General features: G+C 36.4%; 1 protein-coding gene across 1 annotated transcript; it reads right to left on the bottom strand.

Annotated features, from left to right (window-relative positions):
• Window positions 1-3,010: 3,010 nt before the first annotated feature.
• MRPL13 (mitochondrial ribosomal protein L13) lies at window positions 3,011-25,569 on the bottom strand. Its single transcript, XM_084864975.1, has 7 exons — window positions 25,280-25,569; window positions 22,341-22,464; window positions 17,182-17,275; window positions 14,296-14,356; window positions 9,114-9,200; window positions 8,510-8,631; window positions 3,011-3,296 (listed from the first exon to the last, which is right to left on the bottom strand). The coding sequence occupies exons 1-7, from the start codon at window positions 25,304-25,306 to the stop codon at window positions 3,275-3,277; spliced, it is 537 nt and encodes a 178-aa protein (XP_084721101.1). The 5' UTR covers window positions 25,307-25,569; the 3' UTR covers window positions 3,011-3,274.
• Between the last annotated feature and the right edge of the window lie 15 nt (window positions 25,570-25,584).

Genomic DNA, 25,584 nt, shown 5'->3' with positions numbered 1-25,584 from the left:
GTACATATTTCCAATAATCCTACAACGTGGCGTATGCAATCCTAAAAAAGAATCCCTGTGCGATGGAATTTTGCCCTCCCAAATAACAGGGCGTATGGGAAAATGGAGTTGGGGAAGAAAACTCAAACAGTGACCCATCAAGTAAGTGATACAAGAAAACTACCACAATTTTAATTTAAGCATCTTCAGTCCCTAATGAAGACAGTTATTTTGAAAGAGATGGTTAGCCTGGTAGAGGTGTTTACAATTTTTCAAATGACATGGGGTAGATGGCTGTGACTTCCTGTCTTGTTTTTCCATTCCTCCGAACTGGCTTACAACAGAAATCCAATTCCCATGGTTGCGTGCATTGCCACCCCACCTTCAGAAGCTTTTCTATGGCCCCGGAGGAGATCAGATCACACAACTGCTCAGGCTGGGTGAGGCTGCAGTTCTCTTCAGCCAACTGCAGAGGAGGCCTTTTCCACTCTCTGTTACCAGGAAAGCAGGCAATTACTGGAAGTGAAGATGAAGCTCTCTGTTGCGTTCGTTTTCGGTGTTGTCTCCCAAGTTCATCACTGTATTACTTTGGGCCGACTAGACATTGCAATGTCACATTTTCTTCGAAACTTTGCAGTACTTGAGACTCTATTTTGCCTTTGCTACTTCTAATCAGGATGTGTCCTCAGGTTTTACTGAGAAACTACAGCCGGCAGTGCACTGGGGTGAAGTGGAGAGATAAGGTGTTTCGTATTATTCTCCTGCAGGTCATTATGCTCAGCTGGATGCTTTTCACATTTACCTGGTGTTACCCAATGGCACAGCACACTGGCTCCTTGTGGGAAATTGCATATGAGCAAATGCCTGTTTGGTTTTAATGACTTCTTTATGTGCACCAATTTTCATATTACAGACATACATAGTAACAGAATATATACATCAGTTTGCTTTTCCTTCCCAAATGACTCTTGAAATGATTAGGGTTTCCTTCTTTTTCTGCAAAATTTTTAATTAAATGCTCTTCTGTTTCGGCTATTCATTTTACTTCAGTAGGAGCCGCGATCCTATTTGCTCAGGCTGTCTTCCTCCCTCAGGTTGCTGGGTCTACTTCACCAGAGTTGTGGTTTTATTTGGCTGCTTGTAGTTGTGGTCTCTTAGGGCATGTGCAGGTCAGGCTGGTAAACATTCAAGCAATGGCAGATGGGCTTTTGATTTGGTGCTAAAGCCTCCGCTCTGGTTCTCTCCGGCAGCAAAATGGAGTTAGCTCCTCTAACAGCAGGGAGGAGCATTCATTTGCCAACATAGGAGCTCCATTGCAGGTCTCCATGGGTCTGCAGGGTCAGCAGCCCCCACCCCCCTCACCAAAGGTGTTCTCATCCACAGCAAGCGAGATTGATGGTTGGATATTTAATACTATGATGCTTGGACTCAATATTCTTATAGAACATGTTATCTCACCTCTTCAAATCCTGCTTTATTGGAAACAAGGACTTTCTTCCATGAGCTTTCTAAACCAGGAATAGGATGCTTAGGCTACACAAGACAAAAACCCTCCTGATTAAAGCTGCTGCCTCAGGAGCTCAGGGCTTGTTTCCTATGGGTGCCCAACTAAGATGACTATGTCAGAGGTCAGAGGTGAAGTAGGGGTGCAGCTTTTGGGCCCGACAGTTTTTATTTTCATTATTTCCTTTGTTTTTGGTCCAACAATTTAAATCTAACTGTTACTCGGTTGTGAATGGCAGCTGTTGACTTGTACCAGGTTATGCTTGTGTTATTACAGATTTGTGATAGGTAAATATAAATACACTTTTACTCATCTATCAGTGGCTACGGCCCTGGGCTTTTGAGCCAATCAACCCGGATTCAAATCAGTTCTATGACCTTGCCCAAGTTATTTAACTTAGTGCTGCCTCAGTGTGCCTATTTTTAAAAGGGGAGGATAACACTATATACATTATAGGGTTGCTGTACGGTTTAAATGAATTAATTTATGTAAAGCAGTTGTGCCCTCCACACTAGCAGGTGGTTTCTAGCAACATTTCATGTTTAATGCCAGCTACTGAAACATACATCAGAAGCCACACACTGTCACATCAGCAACTCTGACATCCAGGCGCAAATATTTACTATCTCTCTATAGTTCCTTCCCACTATGCAGTAGCCTGTACACTCTTTGCTGGGCATGTGTTGGGGGAAGATGTATAATTTCTGTTTTCCCAATGCTTAGCACTGTGTCTGGCATGTAGCAGGCATTCAAATACACTTTGCTGAATGAATGGGAAAGATGGTCTGAAACCCACTCCTTGATTGGCTAGGGCAGTGCTTGGTAAACTCATTAGTCAACACAGCTAGATATCAACAGTACAATTGAAATTTCTTTTGAGAGCAGAAAACCGACTTCTGCGCATGGGCCACAAAGTTCCAAACGCACTGTATGTGCGTGCCTGCACGTGGCATTCTGTGAAAGAGCCACACTCAAGGGGCCAAAGAGCTCCATGTGGCTCAAGAGCCGCAGTTTGCCAACCACTGGGCTAGGGCAAGAAGAAGGGGGAAAAATAAGGAAAAAACATCATAAAAATGGCCAAATACAGTGGCTTAGCATTTAATTTTTGGAGACCAGATTTTGCTAGATTATTTCAGCAGCTCAACGTAAGTGCCCAGGAGAGAAGTGAGTAGGATCCTATGGAGGTATGGAGGCATGGCACAGCGGTGTGCACATAGCACAGAGCGGGAGTGAGGTTTCTAGGTAACAGTTAGGCATTACTTTATTTTGGTGTCATGGGGGCCGAGAAGCTAGATGGAGAAAGGATGGTAGCAGTTTGTAAATACTTCAGGGGAAATTTTACCCTGCTGAGTGTAAGGGTGAATTTAGAAGGACAGCAGGTTAGATAAAGTAGTCACGGAAGGAAAAGTGAAGGCGGCTCTCTTCCCAGTTGGCAGGAAATGTGCATAGATGGGTCCTTATTGGCAACTTTCACTGCAGTGCTACCCAGGACTTGCTTTTTAAAAAAATGCAAAACGGAATAGTTAGCCAAGTGAGTTAGCCAACTTTATTCTTATCCCACTGATAACATTCAAATCCAATTTACACGACAGCAGTTCTATAAAAGAATGGATTCTATTACAATCTCCTGTAGAAGGAAGATCCCTTTCTGACCTTTCTCCACCACTGTTCAGCGCCCATAACACCTTCCACCCAATGCAGCAGTGCTTCACTCAGCCCTGCAGCTCAAGAGAAACTCATCAGGAAGAAGTTTCAATCATCTCCTTGAGATTTTCTGCAATTTTCATTTCTCTACAGCCGGTAATCTTCAGGTCTGAAACAAAAATATCAACATTTATGTCTTCGTGAATCATTATTTCATTTTCACTTGCCTGATGAAGGAATGTTATTTCTCCGATTTCACATGACATTAGCTGTTCATTGAGAAACATCTACAGACATTATTTTCTAAGTTTTTGGTGAAAAACACTAAAGCCAAATCCTTACAAAGTAGAATGGTTAAGTGCAGATGGTTAATTTGCCACTAGGGGTGATAGTAGTGTACAATATTATGGCTAAGGGATTAGATACTTGCAAAACAATGCATCTCATTAACATGAAACAAATACATCTCAAAAATGCAGATGCTCAAATTAGAACATGGGAATGATAGAGGCCAACACATTTACATTATCTTGAAAATGGGACATTTCTACAAAAAAAAATCTTCAGGAAAAAACTGTTGGTAGATTTTAGTTTTCATTATAAAATGGAAAATCCATTTGGTTTGTGAATAAAATAAAACAAAGCTATAAAACACACAGTTTATGATAAAGTTTAATTAGAGACATTTAATATTATTTGCTCTATAAAGATAATTTATTTTCTAAGGAAAAAAAGCATCTGAATTTCCATTGTAAGTCCATAAAAGTGGGGATAAGTGTAATCTCAAAAGTATTTTATTCTTTTCCCTTAGGCCTTATGTCTTTTTTTTCTTCTTTTAAAAAAGTTTATCTTTGTTGGGAAAGTATAACAGATAGGTCTTATGTCTTTTCATTCCTATATTGTATTTCTCAGTATCATGCTTACTCCAACAAAATATATAAGGCTAGAATAAAATTTAGATAGCAGAATAATCTTAAAAAAGTAAAAGGTTGGTTTGATCGAGTTTTAAGTCATTTCCATTGTATAGATGAGATTATTGAGAGTTAACCATTCCAGGAAATCCGGCGAAATCACATATTCCTTGAACTAAAGGTTGTCCAGGTAACAGTGAGGCAAAGTAATGCTGCCTTTACTCTCATCTCTCCTGGCCCTGCACTACCAGCCTGATTAATAAAAGTTTAACAGGGCATTTATTAAAAATTATATTTTTATTGATTTCAGAGAAGAAGAGAGAGGGAGAGATAGGAACATCAATGATGAGAGAGAATCACTGACTGACTGCCTCCTGCACACTCCCTACTAGGGATCAAGGTTGCAACCCAAGCATGTGCCCTGACCAGAAACGTGAGCTCCTGATTCATAGGTCGACACTCAACCACTGAGTCACACCAGCCGGGCTCAACAGTGCTTTAAGAAAAAAAATTAAACTCAAAAGACTTAAAAATTTGTTTAAATCATAGTATTGTTCAATTAAAACTAACAGGAATTGTTACATTCAACTATTGCATTAAAATCCTAAATTCTGTTGGCTACATGATTTGATTGTGATAATTTAAAGAGAGATTGTTTTTTATTTTAACAACTAGTTCTAATCTGTTCATATTCAAACGAACAGTTTAGAACAATTTAGAATGCCTAATCTGAGCAAAATTCAGCACTGGAAATACTGAGGTATATGGTTTGAGCCAATGCTGAGCTGGTTAAAATGAATGGGAAAATTGGAATGTAACCTTGCTCCCAGGTCCAGCTAATACTAAAGAGCAGTGAATTAAGTTAAATCTTGTAGGAAAATGTTACTTGACTAGACTAGCATGAAATTACGGAAAATCTTGAAGATGTCTAGATCCTTGCTCCTCATGGGTTTCGAAAAGGTAAAAATCCTTCTCCACTGTCTGTAATTACGTCTCTGATCTGAAGCACATTTTATAAAGGCATAGGTTAAAATAGTATTTTTCTGGATATGAATTTAACAAAAACTGGAAACCTGTAAATGTCTAGGATTAAAAGCTTCTGCATCAGAAGGCACACACTAGGCCTACATCTCTGCTGGGTCCTAGAGCTATAGACTGGACAGGATGCTCAACAGGTTGCCTTTCCAGTGCTAATGTTCTGGCATCCGGAACCCTGTTTTCTTTTCCCAGATCTGCCTGGATTAACCTATAAAACAACCTAAACATAGTCCTGCATTCAGGGAAGAGAATTCTAGGGGCGATCATGGTTGTACTAATACCTCCTCCTTTTCATCTCTACTACCACCCTCTCTCCCTTGTGGTTCACACTTCGAATTGCACATTCTGAGAAGAGCATTGAACACTATGAATAAGAGTTTTTCATAATAAACATCTGTTTTCAAGCATTTATTGATGCTGAAACTTTCCACCTTTAGGTTTTCTATAAAGGTGAGGATTTTGCTTAAAATAAAACAGTACTGACTTAATGTGTGAGACATAAAAACCATTTCTTTTTGTTTTTGTTTTATCACTGCAGATAATGTGAAGCAATTCTAGTTGAAAAATTTCACATGCCTAGTTTTTCCTAAGAAAGTTCTTACAGAATTTTAAAAAAATGAAAACAAAGAGCTTAAAATGATCCAAGTTTTATTTTTAACCTACATAATGAAACATTTCCATTACAATGCTAGCAGGATGATTTCCATGATTATTGTGGTTTTGTAATGTGTTGGCAAAACTGCAATGATTATGGAAATAATTATCGATAGTAATGAAATAAGCTAACCATTTGAAAGCTATGACCATTTGAGAGCTATAATCTCAGCAAATTTTGAAAAAAGGATAGTTCTGTTACTGTTTTCTTTGAGAAATAAGTTCTAAGTGAGCATCCTACACATTTACATGTGGCAAACACACATCTACTCTGTACCATCAAAAAGCCCAAAATGTAACTTCATAACATAAAACAATTACATATCCATAAGATGTAAAAGTACTAATCTATCGAGTGTATTCATTAATTTAAGAAGTGAGGTATATAAGCAATACTTCTCATATGAGAAAATGGATTTTAACTATAAAAAATATTTATAGTTTTCTCAAAATTAGTTTTTTCCTTCTTTTTTACCATTGTTTTGAAAATGACTAAACAACTAACATAAAAAAAAACACAAGCATCTCATGTTTGCTGAAGTTAGACCTGAGAGAATTTTGTAAGTAATTTAAAATAATTTAAATTAAATTCCAACAATGGTAGCTTTTAATTAAGATTTAAAAAATGTTGTCAATCACAAACAAAGCTTAGTTTGACAATTATTATTATTGTTGTTCAAAAGCTTTCTGTCTAGTAGAAAAACTAATATTTAACCAAAAGCTAATGATAATTTCAATTACAAAATGTACATTTTTATATTATGAACATATTTCAAGTTTTATTGCTAGGGAAACAAAAAAACAAAACAAGCTATTTTTGTGTCCATTTATTTATGATGCAATCCAGGTACATCTGTTTGAGTCAAGTCTCTGCAGATTCACCAGCAGATCTACCTTGGATAAAGTCCAGTTACTACATTTGGAAAAAAGATTATATTCTTGGCTTAGCTATTTTGGGTGGAACAGAAGCATATTTTAAGCAAGTTCCTTCTCCAAAATGAGGAAAAAAATTTTTTTCCATATGAAAGCAAATGTACCAGTAATAAGAAATCCCATTTACAATGGACTGCATTGCATGACACCTCAAATAATTTACTTCTAGTGTATATAATAACATTCAATACTACAACTTTATGACATTGCAAACAACTAAAATGGCAGAGTCTATTAAGGTAGTCACTAGCCACATGAGTCTACTAAAATTTAAATTAATTAAAATTACATATAATTAAATATTCAGCTCCTCAGTCATACTAGCTCAGGGTGAGTACTTAAGAGCTACATGTGGCCAGGAGCTACTACAGCAGACAGCTCTGATTTGGAGCTTTTTTTTTTTTATCACTGAGGAAAGTTCTGTTAGTCCTGAACTAAAAGATCATCTGTTTCTTAGATAATTTTTGATTAACCTAAAAATGCAAACGTTTTCCTTATTACATACATTCCACAGGAATAAAAACTAAGTAGACTGGATGTTAGTTCTAAAGTGCAGAATAAAATATTAACTGATTTATGTTTAATAACTAGTACACATATCATGATATAGCCTCAAATTTTACTAAGTTATACATACCTAATTATTTTGGGAACACAAGTTAATTTATCAGGTGGGGCAAAAGTAGGTCTACAGTTGCTTGGATGGAAAATAATACATCAATTCATAAGTAATAATAAGAAGGATAAACTCACAAACTGTAAGCCTACTCCTGCCCCACCCTGTATGTTGTGTGTAAGGCTACTTATGAGGAAAGATCACAACTTTAATAGCATAAAGGAGAGCTGGTATCTAGTACATATTCCTGCTATAGGGAAACCTGGAAAAAAAAGAAAGGGTGAGGGACTTATTTTATGCAGAAGTAAGAGCAGAACAAGAGCAAGTAAGAGTTAAATTGGATAAAAGACTACCAGTCTTAAGCAGCCTGCTATTGCTTGAACAGTGCCGTGGAGTGGGAAGAATTTAAGCTGAGCCGAAACCGGTTTGGCTCAGTGGTAGAGCGTGGGTCTGTGGACTGAGAGGTCCCGGGTTTGATTCCGGTCAAGGGCATGTACCTTGGTTGCGGGCACATCCCTGGTAGGGGGTGTGTAAGAGGCAGCTGATCGATGACTCTCTCTCATCGATGTTTCTAACTCTCTCTATCCCTCTCTCTTCCTCTCTGTAAAAAATCAATAAAATATATTAAATAAAAAAAAGAAAAAGAAAAAAAGAATTTAAGCTGAAGAGATAGGGAGGAACCAGGTCATAAAGAGGTGGAAGGCCAGGCAAAGAAACCTGGAAGTAATCAGATGAGAGAGAGAATGTCAAACCTAAGCAGCTTTCCAGACGTGAGGTATATGGAACTGTACAGAAAAGAGGAAAAGTTTTTTGTTTTTCAATATGGATTAAGACTATAAGTATCTAGGGTTAAGGACTATTCATTACAATATTACATAATAGTTTCTGCTTAGTGAAGCAATCTGGAAAATGGAAAATCACTTTAAGTAATGACAAGTCATTTATCATTCTAAGAGACTACAATTAATCAAAATAATGTCACCCCCCAAACAAAATATCTGACCATTGTAGGCACCTCTGAGCACCTTTGCATTTACCTGGCAAGGTCTTAAGATTTAGAAACTATCTACATCTAGAGTTTGTTTGTGGGTAGAAGCTGCAAAGGGTATCCAAAGAAGTAAAAGAGTTCACTCTTTCTACTTCAAGAGCCTTATCATTTAAGCCTTACTAGCTTAAAAAAACAACAACAAACAAACATTAAAAACAAAGACAGGAAAAAGAAAGACTTACGGAGTCCACAATCTTGGGAAAGCCTCTATTTCTTCTTGTGTGTACTCATCTAGACGTTTGGGTACTTTTCGTGGTTGTGGAAGCTCTTCCACTAAATTCTTACGAATATCTTCTGGTATATCCTGGATTAAATGAAAATTTAGGCTTAAGTACTTTTTAGATGAATATTTTTGAGTAGAGACATGTATCCCAAAGTTAAATCATGGGACCTAATTAGCAACCAAACCTAAATTATTTATCCTTGATTCACAGAATTTTTACTACTAGTCAGATACAATGTAAACTAAATGCACAGTTTTTACTGTTTTTGAAATCACCAATTAGTATCCTCAACTTAACAGGAACTCTGACCACAGTGCCTTGTTTAAAAAAAAAAACACAAACAGTTATTAAATGAATAAAATATAAATTACTTTTGTTCAATAATAGCTCAAATTATGACTTAAAATATGAACAACTGCTATCAGAGTAAGCTCACTATAAAGTACAGAAAGAAATTCAGAGTTTGACATGAAACTATTGAAAATAAGCACCATAATTATTTTAAAAGAAGAGAAAGTATTTAATTGAGGGTAAGTGTCGTTACCAATGACCACTGACTTACCTCATCCGGGAAAAGATGCAGCCTCTGCATCATGGTCCTCCTGTGAAGGTTTTTTGGGAGCATGCCATAAATAGCTAGTTTTACAATCTGGAAAACACATAGGTAGGACTCAGTAACATACAAATATGACTTGTAATATTAAGAAGGCAGATTTAGTTAGACAGTGATGAAAACCAGTGGGCCAAGACAATAGGTACATGAAAGGAAACAATCTGAGACCAGAGTGGATATGTGGCAGCAATAGAAAAGGAACTTTTATTACTTACACATTACTGTTTCTTTAGGCTCTATATTTGTTTAATTTATTTTTTAATTAGCAAAAAGGGCAAAAGGAAGAAATTAAAAATAACCTATGTGTGTGCCAATTTTACTAGACTAAGAAGTTCTCTGAGCTTTTACAAACACCTATGGCTCAAATATTTACTGTGTAGTTATTAGAGTAGGAGGTTTCCATCTCAAACACTAAGCCTGATTATACAGACACCAATTTAAGAGGTCGTAACTACAATAATGGTAATGGTTAACATTCACGGAACTTGCTATGTGTATAGTGGTCAGTGCATTCATTATATTTGATCTTGTTTACAATGTGAGTTTCACTTCACAGAGGAGAAAACTGATGTAGTGAGATTTTATAATTCCCTTGATATAATCCTACCTAATAAAAGAGTAATATGCAAATTAACAATCACTCTGCTCCACAAGCCATGCCCATAAGCCAATCAGAGCAAGTATGCAAATAAACCCAACCAAGATGGCTACAGTCACAGAGAGCAGGAGGGAGGGCTTTCCCTGGTAACAGAGGAAGCCAAGCTTTCCGCCTGCCCTTGCTGGCCTAAGCCTCCACTTAAGGCTACAAAGTTTCAATTATAGAAGGTAAACAAATCCAAACAGAAATGGCTGCTGCCATGGAGTGAGCAGGAGGCTTGGCTCCGCTCCAGGCTACAAAGTTTCAATTGTAGAAAGTAAATATATCCCAGATACCAGGGCCTCCACTTGGGTCACTGGGGAGTGAGGGGGGGTGGGTGGGGGGTGTCATGGCCATTCTGCAAACCACCACAGGCCCCTTACCCAGGCTGCCCCACACCCCAAGGAAACCCCCACCCTGATCTGGGAAACCCTTCAGGACAGACCAGCTGGCCCTCACCTGTGCACCAGGCCTCTATCCTATCTAATAAAAGAGTAATATGCAAATTGACTATCACTCCAACACACAAGATGGCTGCCTCCATGTGGTCAAAGATCCATCCCCATGTGGAAACAAGATGGCCACCACAAGATGACCAGCAGGGGAAGGCAGTTAGAAGGGACCAGGCCTGCAAGGGAGGGCAGTTGAAGGCGATCAACCCTCATGGGAGGGCAGTTAGTGGTGACCAGGCCAGCAGAGGAGGGAAGTTGGGGGCAAACAGGCTGGCAGGGGAGCAGTTAGACATCAATCAGGCTGGTATGGGAGTGGTTAGGGGGTGATCAGGCTGGCAGGCAGAAGCAGTTAGGGGCAATCAGGAAGGCAGGCAGGCGAGCAGTTGGGAGCAGTCCTAGATTGTGAGAGGGATGTCCGACTGCCCAGTTAGTCCTGATCTCACCGGTGGGATAGGGTCTAAACGGGAAGTTGGACATCTCTCGAGGAGTCCCAGATTGGAAAGGGTGCAGGCTGGGCTAAGGGACAACCCCCACCCTGCCCCTGTGCACGAATTTTGTGCACTGAGCCTCTAATCTATATCATAAAAGGCCTGTGGTCACGACCAAATGAGCAGCGGCTCTCGTGGTGGGCGGGGCGCCAGCAGCATCTGCAGACCATGCATGCCGGATTGTGCAAGGCATTATGGGGCGCGGACAGGACCCTGATGGCAGGCGAGGCACAGGGAACCCTACATGGTGGGCTCTAGTATATCTATAAGTGTCCATGTGTGAATTCAAACCAGGCAGTCAAAACTCCCAGAATAGATATACAGTACAGGAAATCACACCTTCAAGTGTTTCTGTCCATATCTTACCAGGAAGACAAAATGTTACTTTTCTCTACCAAACCCATTACCAATATTATAAACTAACCTTTCCATGATTTACTTTCCCCCTCTGATGGTTATCCTCACTGTTGGTTTAAGAGTGATTTCATGTATGTTTTGTCAAGAGAAGGCCACACAGGGTCACCCTGTGCTCCTTAATCTCCTGGGGGCCTCCTGGCATACAATGTATAGTAATACATGGTGAGTTCTTCACAAAACTGCTGAAGGAGACATTTGGAGTGTTGTATAGATTTTCATCATCTGTACTCACATTTCAAGGATATAATTTCACATGTTTTATAGCTAAATGCCTTAAAACAATTCATGTTAGAACAGGATTTCAATACAAAAGGATTTTCTATTCCTTCTATTTTCTCATCAAAACCTTTCTACACATGAAAGCTAATGACATCCCATACATATTCTCCATCTATTTTTTAGCTCAGTTCTGTTAGTACTTTATGTTTTGGAGACTTTATTTAAATATTGACATCAAATTAAGAAAATTCAGTTTCCTCAGCCACACAGCCACTTTCCAAGTGGTCAGGTGCCACTTGTGGCTTAGTGGTGACCATCTTTGACAGTGCAGACACAGAACTTTCCGTCAAGGTAGAGAGAGTTTTACTGGACGGTACTGATCTAGAAACTAGCCTTTAAAATGTTTAATGTTTTAAAAAGTCTTCTGAAGAAACTGACAATGTTAGAATTATTTAGCAACTTTTCTGGATAAGCAAGTCAGCAAGTCTTTATATCCTCGAAAATCATCCCTTTAGCAATTTTACTCATTAGTAAGATTACATGGCAGTTGGTTTCCATGTTCTTAAACAATTTATTTGTTCTTAGTTGAATTAACAAGTTGGTATTTTAAAAATTTACTCTATTAAAAAATGCAAACATAACAGTCTAATTAGAAAAAGCTAAAAAAGGTTATAAGTTGAGAGGAGACAAAGACAGATACACAAACATAAATATAAATATACCCAAAATAAATATGACACAACATTCACATACAATCAAGTAGTTCTAGCTGTATAAACTTAAGCAAATGCTTTCAGGAATTCAGAAAGTGAAAAAGATAGAACAAGGTGAGGTTAATAAACATCACTTTGTTCAGATAACTTGTAATCCAGGGCATGTGCCATTTAATTCACATAAAATAACTTTATTAACTAATTATAGGAGGTGGAGAAACATAAGAAAGGAACCATGTTAAAAGAAAAATGTAAGGACACAAAAGCTCTTACAGAAACTAAAATATATGACAGAGGGATAAAGGATAGAAGGGCTGAATCAATATATTTATTAGAGTTTTGAATAATCTTTGTGATTTTAAAATGCTTTGAAATATTTAACAACATAGTAATAACTATTAAATGTATTATGTATTTTATAAATACTATTACATGAATATCAGAAGAATGCAATACAAAACACATTCTCTTACAAGCCACGTATACTAAGTACTGACTTGCAAATTATCTGCTGGAAGAAACTCACTGCTCCAGAAAGATAGGTATTGGAAGTAAAATTATTGACTTCTTCCTTAATATGCCAACACAGAGTCAAAATTAGGAATTAAAAAAAAATTAAGATCTTTTAATGAGGTGATAATTGAAATGGATTTAACTCTAAAATAGTTTCCAAGTCTCCATCCAACATTTTGTAATACATTTCATTCTTTGTTTATATAAAAAAATGAAATTACTGTTACCCAATGCCAAATTCAAAAAGTTGATTTATACTGCCTCCTAGTGTATAGTGAGGATATCTGAATAATATATAAACTTTAATTTTAAAAACATTAAAAACTATAATTTGTGTAAGAGTTATGGTATACTATCAAAGCTTAAGAAAGAAACAAATAGTAAAATTTCCTTTAAGAAGGAAATTGAACTCAGAAGGAAGGCTGAGTTACATGAAGGGATTGTAAGCAAAGAAAATCATAAAAAAAATAACTGTATAAACTAATAACAAGAATGTTGAATTGAAAGGGTTTTAAAAAATCTTAAGTTTCTGTGGTTGGCACACAATGTAATGTACAGATCTTGTATCATAGAAATGACACTTTAAACCTTTATGATCATATTATCCAATGTCACCCTAATAAATTTAATTAAAAAAAAATCTTGCCGAAACCTGTTTGGCTCAGTGGTAGAGTGTCGGTCTGCGGACTGAAAGGTCCCAGGTTCGATTCCGGTCAGGGGCATGTACATTGGTTGCGGGCGCGTCCCCAGTAAGGGGTGTGCAAGAGGCAGCTGGTCGATGTTTCTCTCTCATCGACGTTTCTAGTTCTCTCTCTCTCTCCCTTCCTCTCTGTAAAAAAATCAATAAAATATATTTTAAAAAAAATCTTAAGGATAGGGAAAACATTGATTATGAGAGAAAGTGGGTATTAAAAATCTTCTAAGGGCCTCCTTGATTTTATTTGAAAGAAAGTAAATATATTGGGTAATCTTAGACATCTAATAAACTCTACCAATCCAAAAGAAGGTAAGAAAATGATGAAAAAATAAAATAAAATAAAGCACAGTAAAATTTAAAGTAAAACTGTAAAATGTTATATTAGGCTAATACTATCAAATGAAGGTTTATATAAGAGCTACATTGATATTTAAAAAAGTAGACCTCAGGTTAAAAAGCATTATTGGAGATAAAGAGGAACAGTGCATACACCCTCATCGGTTATTTAGAAGATTATAATTGCAAACTTAAATTTATTTAATGCTAAATCTTCAAACATACAAAGCAAAAACTTACAGAACTACAAGAAAAAAATTAAATCTACAAGTGAAATTTTAATATAGCTCTTTCAGATAATCAATAAATCAAGTGAACAAAAATGTCAATAAGAATATAAGATTAGAACAATATAGTTAACATATTTGCTGTAATGGATAAACATATAGTGTATATACCTATTTCCCCAAGACATTTTTAGCAAACATATATTTTAGGTGATCCTGCAGGTGTCAAGGAAATTTTTAAAAAGCATCAACATTTTTTGACTAAATGCAAAACATACAAAATAGTAATGTTAAAATATATAGAACTGAATAATAATAATACTTATCAAAGCTAGTGTGGTAGAGTTAGCATGAAGAATTTATAGCTTGAATGCTAGCTACATTAGAATTTACACAGAAAAAAATAAAAGTAAAAAAATCCAATAGACTTACTGCCACTGGATCCTTTTGGTGAAGTTGGGCAGCTGTTACTTGTGTGAATCCACCTGGGTAGCTATTAAAAGAAGCAAAGACATTAAAGCTGGGAGTAGGCTATGGTATAGTATTCTTGAATATGCTTTTATAATATAAAACTATTTTTATTATAAAATTATACTTGTTTCTGGAAACTATGCTATTCATTAATGTCTTAAAAATTAAGTAGTAGTAGATGAACTAAGATATCTACCATGGTTATTTTTATAATCTGGTCAGTTAATAAACAGTACTTCAAAATTGAAAAAAAAATTAAGTAGTAGCCTATGCTATATGAAATACTATTTTTTTATGTGGGAAACCATCATTATTTCACAAAAAAAATTTCACATCTTGGAAAATTTCTTGGCATGACTACTTATATTTTTATTGGAATTTAGTTATTCATCATTCACTCATTCGCTTGCTTGCTCACTCACTCACTCACTCACTCATTCATTTATCTCGGGGTAGTTTACCGCTGTTTGAATTAAGAAAGAAAAAGCACTGGTAAAAATTCCCTGCCAAATTAGACTAAACGTCTGCATAAGCTAGTGGTCAATTTTGGGGAAAACAATGGTAGACCATCTGGTTCTGAAATAAAGTTCCAACTCTAAAGATTTAGGCCATGATTCTATTTCCTATTATCTAAGAGTTATTATGTTGCCCCTAACTAATAAAATATTTCACTGGTTCAGATAAAAAATTATATAAATGTGTAAATTGGAGATTAAAAATATGTTTATTTGGGATAATATTAGAGGTAGCTCAGTCACTTGAATACCACAGATTAAAGTCTGGAATCTAGATTTCCTATTGGCTACCTAATATTAGGCAACTCATTTTACCTCTTTATATGAGTTTACTCATATAAGAACAATGATAATTTCTTCACCAACTACATTTCAACGTTTTTATGAGTCAATTGAGAAAATGTTTGTGAAAATGCTTAAATTTAAAATAAAAACAATATTAAGATGTAAGGTTTTATTATAATAGATGAATGAATAAAGCCTAAATGATTTTCAAGGAAGGGAAAAAAAATAGTATCAGTGAACTCTGCAAGAAAAGTTTAAGATGAACCTAAATGTGTTTCCTTTCATAAGTTTCTTTTTAACAAGTTAAAAACATTTTTTAAGATGATTTAAAGAAGCACCTTTTAGGAATAAATTTAAGAAAGCATATTTATAAGTTTGCTGAGAAAGATAATTTTCAAGTTGAAATTCACTTATTTCACAATGGAATTCAGATTCAGAAAAAGAAATACTGTATAGACTTCTATTTTTATATTCTTTCTCTCCAGGGGGAAAAATACTTCACACCTTCTACACTAAAGATTATCTATTTTTAACACTAGGATGGCGACTTCTAAACCATAATCACATATATATTATATTTCAGAAGTTTGGATTTTATAGTGAAAATTCTGAGGAAGGGAACAACTTGAGTAATGCAATACTCAGTTGGCTTGTTTTCCAGCTCTTTATAAAAGTCAAAATGTTAATTTCAAAAACAGAGCAATGATTAAGTAGGGTAAATGACATATGTGTGTGTGTGTGTGTGTGTGTATATATATATATATATATATATATATATATATATATATATATATATATATATATATATTTAACAGAGAGGAAGGGAGAGCGATAGAGAGCTAGAAACGTCGATGAGAGAGAAACATCGACCAGCTGCCTCTTGCACACCCCCTACCGGGGATGTGCCCGCAACCAACGTACATGCCCCTGACCAGAATCGAATCCAGGACCTTTCAGTCCGCAGACCAACGCTCTAACACTGAGCCAAACAGGTTTCGCGGGTAAATTATATTATGCACTACTACACAGTGACTGAAAATAACACATTAAGTAAAAAAAAGATATAAACATATATATTATAATGTTCATTTAATGGATGAAGATGATTTTTAGTTACGTCTCTAAATTTCTCTGTATTTTCTAACATTAGCATGCATTAAAACTTTTATAACTAGAAAGATAAATGCTGAATACATAATTGCAAAAAAATACTAGGAGCATAATAAAAATACTATGTCCAAAGTGTAAGTCAAGAGTCACCAGAAACAGAGAAACAAAAAACAATGATTATATCTAGAAAAGAGTGACAACTTTACAGTGGGGGTATTTGAAGTGAAGCCATATAAAGAACCAGAGGAACCACAGATGTTTAAAAACCAAGGAAAAGATAAGCCAGGGGGCACCTGCTGCTGATGGTCTCAAAATTATCTGAAGAATGTTATGTGGAAGAGATACAATTATTTCACTATGTCCCAAGGAGAAGAAATAAAACTAACGTGAAAGCAGAAGAAAAACAGATTATGACTCAATAGCATAAAGATCATTCTGAAATTTAGAGCACTTCAAAGGGGAATGAATGGGCTATCTTATGAGCTACAAGACTGGTATTATTCAAACATAGGCAGAGACACCTATAACTTGAAGGGTATGTTGTGGAGATTTTAGGTATCATCCAAACTTGGGATTTTGCTCGCCACTAAAACATCTCAAGTACTTTCAGATGTTCAGGATGGTTCTGGAAACAGCAGATGAATTATAGAAGCAGAAGGAAAGAGGTAAGAATATTGGCTAAAAAATGAGAATAATCTTGACTGGAAAAGTTCATGTGAAAAGTTTCAAGGAAAAACAAGTTCTGTTAGTAATAACTGTGATTTGGTCCAGGTTTGTGTTTTTTTTGATTGAGTAAATTATATATTACCATGAGTAAAATTAGTATTTTTTAAATGCCAAATTTTGAAAAGACATTTTTCTTTTACATAAGATCAATGGCGTTATTAAGGTAATACATTTCTACTGCCTGTCTTCTGTGACAATGGCATCGTCTTACCCAGTATGTGAAGAGTATACTTTTTGTTCCCATTTGTTTCCAGAAAATGCTATGTGCCTTGTGTTTATTATGACAACATGGTCACCACAGTCACCTAGATTTAAAAAGAAAAAAGAAAATATTTTTATATGAAAAATCTTTAAGCAAAAGTGACCTTGGTTATTTATAAAGCTTACCAAAGTCTAAACAACACATTAAAAATATAAAGGAAGTCACAGTGCAACATCAACATCCTTGAATGGGTTTCTGTTTCTGCTTTATACAACATCTAAGTATAGAAAGAGTTGGCTAACCATTTGGAAAATCTCAACACTGGAAGGTGAAAGAAAATTTAATAAAGATGCCAATATAAACAATACATCTTTAAATTATTTAAATTAACAGCAAATTATTGTTATTTCTATTATATCTTTCTATTAATAATTTCACTTCGCTAAAATGTATTTATATTAAATTTTAATTTTCCCTTAAAAACAGAAAAGAAAATGAAAACAATATGCATGTAGTTATAAAAAGCATATGTTTTGCCAATAGGTAAATTGAAAACAAATGTAAAACATCACAATTTATTCTTCTTAAATGTAAAGAAAAGAGTACTAGGATCTTATGCTTAACTCCTTAACCCAATATTTTTTCCAACCATATTTAACTAGTTAAATTTAAACGGTCACTCTCAACTCTGACTGCATTCATATTAGACAGGATGGGATGACCTGAAAATTTAAATATATGTATTAGACGAATTTTCCAGTGAAAAGTACCCCTAAGTTCGTCTATTGATCTAAAAAACAAACAAACAGCAAAAACACACACAACCACCACCCCCAAACGTTAACATCTAAATTTTCATGAGTTACTATATGTGACAAGATCAAGTAATCGGAAACATTTATTAAGTGCTTATTCTACTAAGAGAAAAAATAAACTTCAAAAGATTTTAGAACTGATAAAATAAAGTGTAAATAAGCATCGAATATGAAAAGTAAAGATTACATTATGTGAATCCATACAGAAGTTAGACTTTAAATGAGAGAATTTTCTGAGAAAAAGTTCATAGTCTATACTGGACAAGGGTAAAGGAAAGAGGAAAAAGAAGATGAGCTTTCTTCACTAGACTGAAAGAAAATCCAGAGATGTGAAGGGAAAACCTGGGAAGCTTGCTGTTACCTTAGTGTGTTGAAAAGGATAGTTTGATAGCATTTGGTGACTGAAGTTCCTAAAAGTGACACATCGTAGGTTACTAAGGCAGTTGGGGGCAAATGAACCAAAATAACAAAGAGGGTGACAAGATATCTATATAGTTTCAAAGAATGTTGAAATTCCTTAGCTTTCAGTCAGACATTTACAGTTGAAGAAGTTAAGGCCCATTAAGATTCAGTGATATGCTAAAAGCTCACACCCCAAATTACTTAAACCCTGTTCTGGTTCTTTCCGTGATACCTATTTAGAGGGAAAATGGAATCTTTAACTTTTCATTGAAGCTGAATTTATTTGAAAAATTAGATGGCAAAATTAAAATAGTTCAATAATTAACATTTAAAATAGATTGACACTTAACCGAATAACAAGAGAAAAATGGGCAAACTGGGTTACTTTAAGAACAGCATCATAAATTTTTTTTCCCCTAACAAGTCCTTAAAAGAATTAAAAAATGAAAAATAGAACCAGAGACAATGAAGCATGCAACAGACTGACATATTTCAGACAGAAAATTAAATATCACTTCTCAAATAAACATTTTGCAATGATTATGAGCAAATAACACATGCTTAATAATTCTGGTTAAGCCAATAAATGTTAGAAATAAACTAAATACACAACATAGTATTTATAAACTGAAAACTTTTAAGTTTTGATTTTAGTGACATCTTGTGGACAGGACAAGTTTTGCTGATGTAAATTATATATTAAATTTAGTGTGAAACAAAACTACAATTCAACCTTTAAAATGTAAATTTCTAATTTCATAAAAAAGTGATTTTCCTAGAAAGGGATGGCCTAACAAGCAACCAGGAAAGTTCTGGTGTTCCAGCAGAATGATTACTCATCAGAGTGTAAGGAACACTTCTGCAATAATTGCCTGCTTTTCAGGAAGCAGAACCTCCATTTAGTGCCAGGTAAGTGCTATACCTTAAGAAGGAAATTAGGTGTCTACTGCTAACTCCCCCTTTCCCCACATTTTGCATCATTTGCATTTCTACAAGGACAACCTAAGAGATCTTGTTTATCACTTTGTTGATATCACTGCAAAGGAGTCAGAGATAAAGCAAAAACTTCTAACTAGAGCAACTAAAATTAATTGAGATGGGAAAAATGGAAGAAACAGGTTGTTTCTCAGGACAGAGAAAATCATGAAGGAAAACATCTTCAAATGGACTTATTCTATTGCAGATGTCTGTAAGATACAAGATTTTTTTGAGTAGAAATGTGGCTATGTGAGTCTGGAATATAGGAAAAGGGTCAAAACTGGAGACATAAATTTGGGAGCCTTCAGCATAGAGATTATACAGGGTGGGTCAAAACTAGGTTTATAGATGCTCATATGAAAAGAATATAATAATTTATAAATAATAATAAAAGAATAAATTGGGTTTCATGTATTCACAACTGTAAACCTACTTTTGCCCTACCCTGTATTTAGAGGCATGAGACTGAATGCAATCCCATAGGGAATGTGAAAGGTTCAAGGACTGGGCTCTGAGACACACCCAATATTTAGTGGGAGAAAAATGTCTGGGAGTTTAGAAAGTTGAAGAGAGCAAAAGGGAACGAGAAAATGGAATCAGTGAGAGGTGAAGAAAAGGAAGAATGGCATCCCGGAAAAACAGTGAAAACTGTGTTTTTAAAAAGTTTTCATCATGAAAATTAGCCTAGACTCCTCACAAGATTAATGGTAAGAAACAAATAAGAGAAGGATTATACTAGATTAAAAGACACTAAAACAAAAGATAACTAAAGGCAATACATAACCTTGGTTGGACCATAGTTCACAAAAGTAATAGCTAAAAAAAATATTCTTGGGATTACCAGGGAGCTTTGAAACTGCACTGGATATTAAACTGCATAATTATATTATTTGCTTATAACAGCATTTTGGTTACACAGGAAGATACAGTTTTACTTAGAAGATATATGCTAGAGTATGTAGGGAAGATAATAATAACATCTTCAACTTGTTTTCAAATGATTGAGTAAAAAATATATGATAAAATGTTTATAACTATGGAATCCAAGTCAAGGGCATAAAAAAATTCACTATACAATACTGAACATTTCTGAAAAAGCTAACGTAAAACTTTAATAATAAAAATTAGAAAAAAGTAAAAAAAAAAAGCAAAAGACATGCACAGATATTTCACAGAGGAGGAAATGATAAAAGGCTAATAAACAAATGAAAAGATAGCTCCATTGGAATCAGGGAAATGTAAGTTAAAACCATTAAGAGAGCATTTCTTATATATATATGTATATTATTGATTTTTTACAGAGAGGAAGAGAGAAGGATAGAGAGTCAGAAACATCAATGAGAGAGAAACATCGATCAGCTGCCTCCTGCACACCCCCTACTGGGGACATGCCCGCAACCAAGGTACATGCCCCTGACCGGAACCGAACCTGGGACCCTCCAGTCCGCAGGCCGACGCTCTATCCACTGAGCCAAACTGGTCTCGGCTAAAACGATTAAGAGAGCATTTCACTTCTAGTGTTCAAAATTAAAAAGAATGAAAATATTCAGTGTTACTAAAGATGAGGAGAAACAGAAACTTACATGCTGTTGGCAGGAGAGGACATTGGCATAAAGACTAGCTAGCTTCCCAGGCAGCTTTGAACCCAGAAATTCCTGTTTCACTGAGACTCAGATAAGCTCTTCCATGTGAGCACCAGAAAAAAAGGTACAAGAATATTGATAGCAATGCTGTTTGTCATCCCAAAAATAAGTTGGAAAACTGAGTGCATGGGTATTGAGTTCATTATCATCATTAATTTTCTTTAAAATAATACCTATATATTTATATAGATAGATACTACATCTATATCTTTCTATCTCTTTGTATATATATATATTTCATGCTACAAAATAAAGATAATTAAAACTGTGATCAACCACAACAAATGTTGTTGACAGGTCAAGCAAGGATACCTGGAGCCAGTAGGTTGGACACTGATGAGCCTAGGTTAAGTGATGTCAGTCAAAACTATATAATAAAAACCCAGGGGTCCTTATGGCGTTATGACCAACAACCAGTAGCCAGAAGGTGCATGGAGCACCTCTTGGTCCCCCTCCTCACTCCCAGCTCCTAAACTGCTCGCCAAGAGTCATGGTGGGGGACAGGGGACTGGTGACTGGACTGTTGAGCTGCAGCAATGGGGGGGGGGGGGGGGGGAGAGGATGGGAGGAGTTTCACAGAGCAGTGGTGGGGGAAGCCTCATTGAGCAGTGGAGGGGCAGGGGGAGTTTCATGCAGTAGTGGCGAGGCAGGGGGAACCCTGCGGAGCAGTCAAGGGGCAGCGGCTGTGAGCATCATGGAATGGAGTGTCCCGGGGCAGAGCTTCACGTAATACTGCAGGGCGACAGAGGCCATGCATTGGAGGCCAGGCTAGGTCTAGGGATCCTACTTGTGCACAAATTAGCCTCTAGACTATAATAAGCAGAACTCTTTTAGTATGAAAGCAACTTGTTTTGGAAAAGGGATACAGAAAAGCAAACTTATTAATTTATAATAGCAAAGAGTAAACTTTCCATGCCTAGCTAGTTCTACATATCTTTCTGGAGGAAAAGGTTTTTAGAAGAGAGGGCAAGCTTATTTGCTCATTTTTAAAACCTGGACATTCAAACGTATATTGCTGCGTGAAGAAACATGGATAGAAATTAACATATAATTTATAGTCCAAATCAGGATATTTCTGAGTGTGAAAGAGGGGCCACTGACAATTTTCCTGGGGCAATGGTATACACTGGGGTTGTCCCAGGCATATTGGTCTGTATGCCAGTATGAATAAGCCAGATTCATTTTAGTTCTCTAGTAGGTTTTTAGCTAGAATGAAATAAATGATCATCAGGAAAAAAAGAGGTCCTTAAAAACAGCCCACTCAAACTACTTCAAGATTCTATTCTGGCATGTAAATTGTGGTTAATTTACAGTTCTAAATGGTACTCACTCTTTTGATGATATACAGGTTTATGCAATCCTTGAAGTTTAATTGATGCCACTGCAGCCAGTTTTCCAGGGGGCTGCATCTTCCCATCTAAGAGATACCAAACTCGAGCGAAAGTGGCCCATTGCTTGGAAAAACAGAAGAGTAAACAAAATTCTAATTAAAATAGAAATAATTATTATATATCATCAAAGAATAATACAATAATTTTTCCTGTCTGCTTTTCTATTAGTAATATGCATGATGCTTTATTAAAACTATTCCAAGTATTTATATTCCCCTTTACATTATGACTTATGTTTTTTTGTCTGGCATAGCAGAAAACCTGGAAAGATAAGAAGCCTGTATGAAGTGTAAGATGTGTTGTGAATTAGGAACTGAAGACTATTCAGGAATTTAATTCAAAGGGAAAATTAAATAGTAGAATATGGCTGGAGAAGTATAGATGAATGATGCTGAATAATCATAAATTTAAAAAAAAACAAACTGCCTTAGACATACTTAGGCTGCCTTAGGCATAGATCACTATCCTTTCTGTACCTATAGTGCCTTCATACTCGAGGACACTTATAGCCCAGAAAGATCTCGACCAGATTCTTCCTCTATGCACATGTTTAAGCAGCTACACGATGCTGGAAAAAATACAACTAGGCTAGCTGGTTTCATTTTCAATTTAATGATCACAACCTCAAATCAGCCTATAAAACTGCTTACCAATTACGTTTTTCTCCTGTTTTCATTTTTCTAGTCTCTATTTAGTTCCCCTTACATATGTTTTGTCTGCTTTATCCCTATTTTATGTATTTTGATGCCATTGTAAATGCTATTGTATTTTTAATTTCTGATTGTTTGTTGCTACTATATAGAAATACACTTCACTATTATATATTGGTCTTGTATCCTGTATGCTTGCTAAAGATATTCATCAGATTTAGTAGTTTTTTGTAAATTGATTAAAAAAAAATAGATGATCATGCCTTTTGTAAATAAAGATGGCTCTAGCCTATATCCTTTCCCTACCATTCTCAGCTTATGGACTAATAAAACAATTCAAACAGCACGAATTCTATTCTACAGGACAATCCTGTGACTTCAACAAATTGCAAGGAAAAGGGACCCGTTTATTAAGAGAGACTTACCAAAACAACATCTTATTGCATTTTTGGATTCTAATCCAAAGGGACAAACTGTAAAAATATTATGTATTTGTAAGATCTATGATAAAACTGGATATTTAGACACATGCTTGATATTTGATGATATTAGTTAATTTTTCATTTAGCTTTGATAAATGATATTGTGATTTTTAAAAAGTCCTTGTCTTGTAGAGAACATACTGAAATATTTACTGATGAAATAATGAGTCTGTGCTTTACCTCAAATTCATAAAGAAGGGAAGGAAATCAATGGGGGTACAGATGACATTACATTGGCTATGAGTTTTCTGTTAGTGGGTGACATCTATTTTTATATGTGATTTGCAATTCTCCATAATTTTTTTTAAAAAGCAACTCCTGACCTCACTTCTTCAATAGCAACTGCCTCATTTATTTTCTTTCCTTTTTCTTCATTACAATTTGTCTCTCCACATTCTCTTTTCAATCTACTCCAATCTGACTTTTGTTCTCCCACAGCTAGCACTATCCCTCCAATGCCTGCCAAAGTTACCATGACCTTCATCCTCCTAAATCTATAGGTCAATTTTAAGTCCTCCAGACAGTTGTTCATTTCATTCTCCTGGATATACTTTCTTCACTTCGCTCCCAGGATACCACCTGCTCTGCTGGTGGTCCTGTTATCCCTTGCCTCTGAAATGTTGAAATGTCCCAGAACTCAGGCTATAAGCCCTCCTCTCTTCTCTATACTCACTTCCTCACAGACTTCATCCAGACCTATACCTTTAAATGCCACATGTATGCTGAAGACTCCCAAATTCACATCTTCCCTGAGCTCATCTACACTGGGATCCAACTGCCCTCTTAACATCTGCTCTTCAGTGCTGCTTAAACCACAAGTAGCAAAAGACTAGTTAACCCTCCAATCCAGAAAAAAAAACCAAAAAACAAAAAACAAAAAACTTTGCTAAAAAATTAAAATTCTGCCACAATGCCAAACTATTACACAAGTTTTAAAATGTTTGATTTTAATTCTTGTTTTTATCTAATCAGGGACAGGTAACAGTTATCGGTCCCAGGAAGGAATCACACTGGGCTCAGAGGCATCTTAAACTGAAACACAAAACCCAACTGCTCTTCAGTCTTAGCCTTCCCCATCTCAACTGATGGCACACCCTTCTGGCAGTTGAAACAAAAAAAAAACCTTGGAGCAATCCTTGCTTCCTCTTCTGCTATCCTCCCACGTGCAAACGTTTGGGAAATCCCATTGGCGCCACCATCAAATAGAAATTTACCATTTTCCAACACCACACGGTTACTGCCCTGGTTTGTGTATTACCGGCATTTGGCTAGCCAGGACCACAGCAACGACCTCCAACGGGATTCTTGGCTTCTATCCACCACCCATCCCCACCTCTAAACAGTCTATTTTCAACTCAGCAAGCGAGAATGCTCCCGTTAACACTTGTGATCAGCTTATGCCTTGGCTCCAAAACCTCCAATAGGCTCTCATTTTAACACACTCTGACAATGATCTACAATGCCCTACGTGGTCCATCTTATTACCTCTCTGACCTTCTCTCCTAAAACTCTTGCCAGAAACAAAAGACGTGGAAAGGGCTGCTTGAAAAGAGGAGGGGACGAATACAAAGAGAACAAGAGCAAGTAGGGGCCAGGGCCAAGACCCTCTTATCAGTGCTTCCCAGAAGGACCCCTTGGACCAAGGACTCGGCTTCCTGCCCATCCAGCTTCACTGAGCCAGCTGGAGCCACTGAGCGCCTCCTGCCAGTGCGATGAGTCCCATCAAGCCCCAGAGTCCGAGCTCACCTGGGGCGCCCTGGAGAAACTCGACATGTTACCCGACTCGCGGGGCCGTCCTCTGGCGTCCGGAGCCCGAGGCGGTCCGCGGCTTCACCGGTCCGGCGGGAAACGCATCCACCCAAGCAGGACGGTTCCTAGGCCGGCCGGCACTCGGCCGCTTCTCCCCTTTTCCCGGGTCCCTTCCTATCTTCCCACGACAGGCTGTTTCGTTACGAAGGAGAAAGTAATGCGGCCATCTATAGAATAACTCCCGAAATTCACTCCTTGCTAGAAAAGCTGCAGAAAAAATCAACCGCGAGCGCACCGTTTCC

The sequence above is a fragment of the Pipistrellus hanaki genome (genome assembly GCF_964339955.1).
Source record: "Pipistrellus hanaki genome assembly, chromosome: 17".
In the NCBI taxonomy this organism is placed as follows: Eukaryota; Metazoa; Chordata; class Mammalia; order Chiroptera; family Vespertilionidae; genus Pipistrellus; species Pipistrellus hanaki.
The sequence above is the reverse complement of the archived record's forward strand: the minus strand, read 5'-3'. Positions and strand labels throughout refer to the sequence as shown.

Bases quoted from the DNA above. Each gene is read 5' to 3' on its own strand.
- MRPL13 (XM_084864975.1), bottom strand. From the start codon at position 25,306: ATGTCGAGTTTCTCCAGGGCGCCCCAG. The intron at 14,357-17,181 runs GTAAGACGATGC...TTCTTTTAATAG, and splicing joins GTATACTCTTCACATACTGG to CTACCCAGGTGGATTCACAC. The intron at 3,297-8,509 runs GTAAGTCTTTCT...TTTTTGTTTCAG, and splicing joins TTCCCAAGATTGTGGACTCC to ACCTGAAGATTACCGGCTGT.